This window comes from Zingiber officinale, chromosome 2B, assembly GCF_018446385.1.
Source record: "Zingiber officinale cultivar Zhangliang chromosome 2B, Zo_v1.1, whole genome shotgun sequence".
NCBI classification, from domain to species: Eukaryota; Viridiplantae; Streptophyta; class Magnoliopsida; order Zingiberales; family Zingiberaceae; genus Zingiber; species Zingiber officinale.
In genome coordinates this window covers 107,644,180-107,649,267 of record NC_055989.1, presented here as the reverse complement: position 1 = coordinate 107,649,267, position 5,088 = coordinate 107,644,180, and the positions used below count along the sequence as shown (strand labels likewise).

General features: G+C 38.4%; 2 protein-coding genes across 2 annotated transcripts; both read right to left on the bottom strand.

Annotated features, from left to right (window-relative positions):
• Positions 1 to 491: 491 nt before the first annotated feature.
• On the bottom strand, positions 492 to 887 carry LOC122048550. The gene has a single exon (XM_042610105.1). It carries the CDS (start codon positions 885 to 887, stop codon positions 492 to 494), a length of 396 nt encoding a protein of 131 aa, XP_042466039.1.
• Positions 888 to 2,703: 1,816 nt separating this feature from the next.
• LOC122049400 (geranylgeranyl pyrophosphate synthase 7, chloroplastic-like) lies at positions 2,704 to 3,791 on the bottom strand. The gene has a single exon (XM_042610785.1). It carries the CDS (start codon positions 3,778 to 3,780, stop codon positions 2,770 to 2,772), a length of 1,011 nt encoding a protein of 336 aa, XP_042466719.1. The 5' UTR covers positions 3,781 to 3,791; the 3' UTR covers positions 2,704 to 2,769.
• Between the last annotated feature and the right edge of the window lie 1,297 nt (positions 3,792 to 5,088).

Genomic DNA, 5,088 nt, shown 5'->3' with positions numbered 1-5,088 from the left:
TCGTTATATGGTTTGTCTTTCTTCTCCTGTTTTCTTTCTACGTTGTATTTCCGCTGCACTAACCTAATCGTAGGAAGAAACGCGAAAGATTGGGGTCGGCTATTCACACCCCCCTCTCTAGCCGAGTACGAACGAACCTAACAATAAATGCATCTTTCAGCATCAGTTGGCTTTCGGTAGCTCAAGCAACCCTGCATTGAAACACTGATGTTAATAGTAGCACCAGAGTCTAACCACCAAGTGTTTCTAGGTACTGAAGCTAAATTTACTTCAGAACAGACCAAAGTGAAAAATGTACCCTTTTTCGCACGCCATGCATGGTACTTAAGACATTCTTTCTTGACATGATTAGGCTTGTTACAGAAGAAACAACCTTTCTTGTCAGTATCCTGCTTTTGTTTCTTCACATAAGGACCTTTAGTAGTCTCATTCTTTCTTTTGTTGCCCTTATCTTTAGGGATGCTTGCCAAATAGACACTTTCAGCCTTGATTTACTTCAACCTCTCTTCCTCTTGAACACAGTATGAAATGAGCTCATTAAGAGTCCATTTCTCCCTTTGACAGTTATAATTGATTTGGAATTGACTGAACTGGTTCGGGAGAGATATAAGCACTAAATGCACAAGCATGTCATCTGACAATTCAAGATTAAGTGCCTTCAACTTCGATGCAAGGTTGGACATTTCCATGATATATTCTCGAATATTTCCCTTGCCTTTATACTTCATGGAAATCAAACTCTTCAGAATTGTGCTTGTTTCCGCCTTATCGCTTTTGGCAAAGCGCTTTTCAATCTCATCGAGATATTCCTTAGCTTTGGTGACACTATTAGACACCGCACCCCTAAAAGCCTCAGGTATGCCGCGCTTGATGATCATAAGACTCATGCGGTTAGAGCGATCTCACTTCTCATATTTAGCTCTCTGTTCAGAGGAACTAGTATCTGTAGGAGCAGTGGGTTGCTCTGTCCTAAGCGTAAGATTCAGATCCATGCAGCCAAGAACAATTAAAATGTTCTCCTTCAAATCCTTAAAATTTGTACCATTAAGGATCGACACTGAACTTAAGTTAACAGAAATAGTAGCAACACTTGCTGAAAAGAGAATACAAGAATTATAACATAAATAACATGCTCATTTTGAATCAATTAAAATAAATGATAAATCTCATCTAAAGATACCTAGTGCAACAACAATATCAAGTCTTTGGACAGTAATATTATTTGCAAGTGGTATTTTTTCTGTAATAATCAAATACTAACAATAATGCATGACAAATAATAAACCTATCTTTGGATCGATTTATTATATGCATGAAACATAACAAATAAAACCTGATAATTGTTACGTGTTTATTATCACAAGTAAATGTATAATTTGTAAGTACAAATCTTCCTTTGGGTCGATTAATACTCACATAAATATATACATTTATACTTTATTTAATATCTCAATAATATTTTAATTAAAATTAAATTCAAATAATAGAGGTCACTTTGGTGACATATAATTTAAATTTAATTGAAATTAAAATAATAGATATTAACCGAATCCATATAATTCATTAAAAAATTAAATCAATATTATAAAATAATTTAATTAAATTATATTATCCAAATAATTTAAATTTAATGGATTATTTTTAAAAGGGATAAAATATATTGCTTATGTGTAATTTAAAAGGGATAAACCTAAACGTGGCCTCACTCCACGTTCCACGTACTTGTTTTTTTTTTTTTTTTTTTTTTTTTTTTTTGGAAAAACACGTAACTTTCAAAATCATGACACTGTACATCATCTCTATGTTTCCACGCCGCACACCTCGACTCCGCACGAACCGTCGCAACTGCAGTTGTCGACTTCGACAATCAATCGACAGGATATCGAAGTACTCGGCAGGCCTTTCCAGCGCCGGACGCCAACACAAAATAACGAGAGGCGGCCACAGCCAACTCGATGGGCACAGGCGCATCTCCGACCAACTGTAACATGAAGTTTGTCATCGGTGGCCTAGGAAACTGATTGCAAGCAACCTCCCATGATGCTTTCCCTTCCCCGGTGGAATTTACGATGCAGTCGCAAATTTTTCCAACCGATTGTGACACATAACAGTGCCGAAAATCGCAATGAATAAAATCACAACATGATATATTATGAACCAAAATCGAGATTGCACAAAAAATAAAATTTTGTACCCAAAATAAAATTTTCCTTAAGAATTTAGAATAGAAGGTTCTGATACCAATTGATGTGAAATCTCAACATAAAATTTATGCATTCTATTCAATTTTTAAAAAATTGTAAACGGAATAGATAAAATTATGGAAACGTACAGAATCCATAGTATTTAATCGATTTTGGACAAGATCTTCAATTTGTAGATCTTCTTTAGTATCCAGAGAGTTTTGTCGATGAGGAAATAAAACAAAAACATCATCTGAACATGATATTCACATTAATTTATTCATAACAATTAAACTCTTAAGTCATATTACTTAATTATAATTTGATCACATTAAATTATGACTTATTTAATTGGATGACATTAGACATTTAAAATTATAATCATAATGACATTAGAAATTTAAAATTACAATTATGATGTTAAAATTCTAACAAATTCGCCTCCCTTTATTGTGTTAATTAGTTCCCACGTTTTTCTATAGATATCATTCGAACGCAGTTGATAAAGCAGACAAATTAAGACGAATAAGAGATTTCGGGTTTTATTATCACCGATCGAAAGCTTCGATAGATTGATCAGTTGGATTCAGTTGTAGCGTGCGAGGTTGGCGATGTAGCGTGCGAGGTGGCGCAGCGGCCGTGCTCTGTTCCGGTCAAACCCCTGCAGCTCCTCCTCCGCCTTCCCGACCAGCTCCTCCGCCACCCGCCCGGCCGCCTCCAAACCCAACAGCTTCGGGTACGTCGTCTTCCCGCACGCGGAGTCCTTTCCCGCCGTCTTCCCGAGCTCCTCCGTCGTCTTCGTTACATCCATAATGTCGTCGACCACCTGGCACAGCAAACCCAGCACGCGCCCGTACCTCCTCAGCCTTTCCACCTCCTCCTCCCGGCCGCCGCCCATGATCACGCCGCACGCGGCCGCCGCCTCCATCAGCTTCGCCGTCTTGTGCAGGTGGATGCCCTCCAGCACCTCCAGCCCCACCTCCTTCCCTTCGCACTCGATGTCCATGATCTGCCCCGCCAGCAGGCCCTCCGCCCCCGTTGCCCTCCCCAGCTCCGCCACCGCCCGCAGGACCCGGTCCGGAGGCGCCCTAGTGGCCGCCGCCGCGTGCTCGTAGGCGAAGCAGTGCAGCGCGTCGCCCGCCAGCACCGCGAAGCCCTCCCCGAAGGCCACGTGGTTAGCCGGGCGCCCCCGCCGGACGTCGTCGTTGTCGATGCAGGGGAGGTCGTCATGGATGAGCGACATGACGTGGATCATCTCGGCGGCGCAGGCGACCGGCATGGCGGCGGACTCGTCCCCGCCGACGAGCTCGCAGGCCGCGAGCGTGAGGACGGGGCGGACCCGCTTGCCGGGGGAAAGGAGAGAATATCGCATGGCGGCGAAGAGGCGCTCCGGCGGGCGAAGGGGAAGGGCGCGATCGAGGGCGGCGTCCACGCGCCGGGCTTTCTCGGCCATGTACTGCTTCAGGTCGAACAGGTCCGCCTCATCCGCCACCTTAGGAACAGAGGAGACGCATCTTACGGCGGGGAGGAAGCGGCGCCGCCGAGAGGCGAGGCTCCACGACGGCGAGGGGCACGTGGTCATCACCGGAACGTTCATTGGGAAGCAAACTGAGGCGTAAGCCATGAGAACGCTTCTTTAGAGACAACAAATATATATAAGACAAACAGTAAAAGAAAAACAAAAATAAAATAAATTGAAAATTCATTTTGATATTCTTTTATATATCGCATTTCAATTTTTTCTCTAAAATTATTTGAAAAATAAGCATATGTATCAGGGATGAGAATTTTCTTTCAATTCGATAAAGGATATGATGGAGAACGATATAAAAAGTTTTTTTTTTAGACTCGATTAACTAATTAAGTATAAAAAAATTTAAATTTAAATATCGAGACGAATATGATAGAATCTTATTTGTAATGGAGAGAATCCGTGCAACTCATTCATCCATATATATGCGTGACGCCTAATATTTAGGTATCTCAATTTTTTTTAAATAAAAAATTTCTTAATTTTAAAATTTAAATATTATAACTCAAATATTGTACATTTAGTGAGCACACCTATATTTTTTCATTTTAATTTTTTTAACTTAAACATTATAATCCAACTCCTAAACTCTAAAAAAAAATTATTAACTTAATTCAAGACTAAAAAGATAAATAAATAAAATCCTGACAAACACAATTTGGCTTATTTATAAATTAGTTTATAAAATTTTATTTGTAAAAAAGATGAAATATTTTTGACGGGAATAAAGTAATAGTACCCCGTGGTTGGCACCTTAGTAATTAAATTTCTTGTAAATTAATTTTTGAGATAATTTATGGAAAGGAATTAGATTTCTTTTTAGCATATTTTAATTAAAAATGATGGAAACCGTTATTTTATACAAACATGAGGTTTTAATTATTGAAATTAATTCAGCACATAAGTTTTTTAAATATTTAAATGACACGTCATTTTTCCAAACTACTATTTCCCTCTTTTCGACCGGCATCTACTTGAACAAGCGGCTTAAGTTGACTGTGAAATCACATCTATAGGATCGGCAACCTCCGTTCCTTATACGGTATATTTGTTTTAATTGATTTATAATTAGGATCGGTAGTCGTAGATATTTCCATTAGGAAAGAATGTAAAATATTACGACATAGCGCGTGATAAAAAATGATAAAATTTATTTGAATACCATTTTGAGTAATTGAAGCATTTTCATATTATATGTTAAGTAGTTCAGATTTTTTGTCCCAATAATTATATGTTCCGTATTTTTTCATCAATATATATAGATGGATAAATTCTATTCTTTACTCGTTATATATTTTCTGTACTTGAATAATTAGATAAATCGATTATCTATATATAATTATTTTTAAAAATGAGATTAAAATTATATCTAAA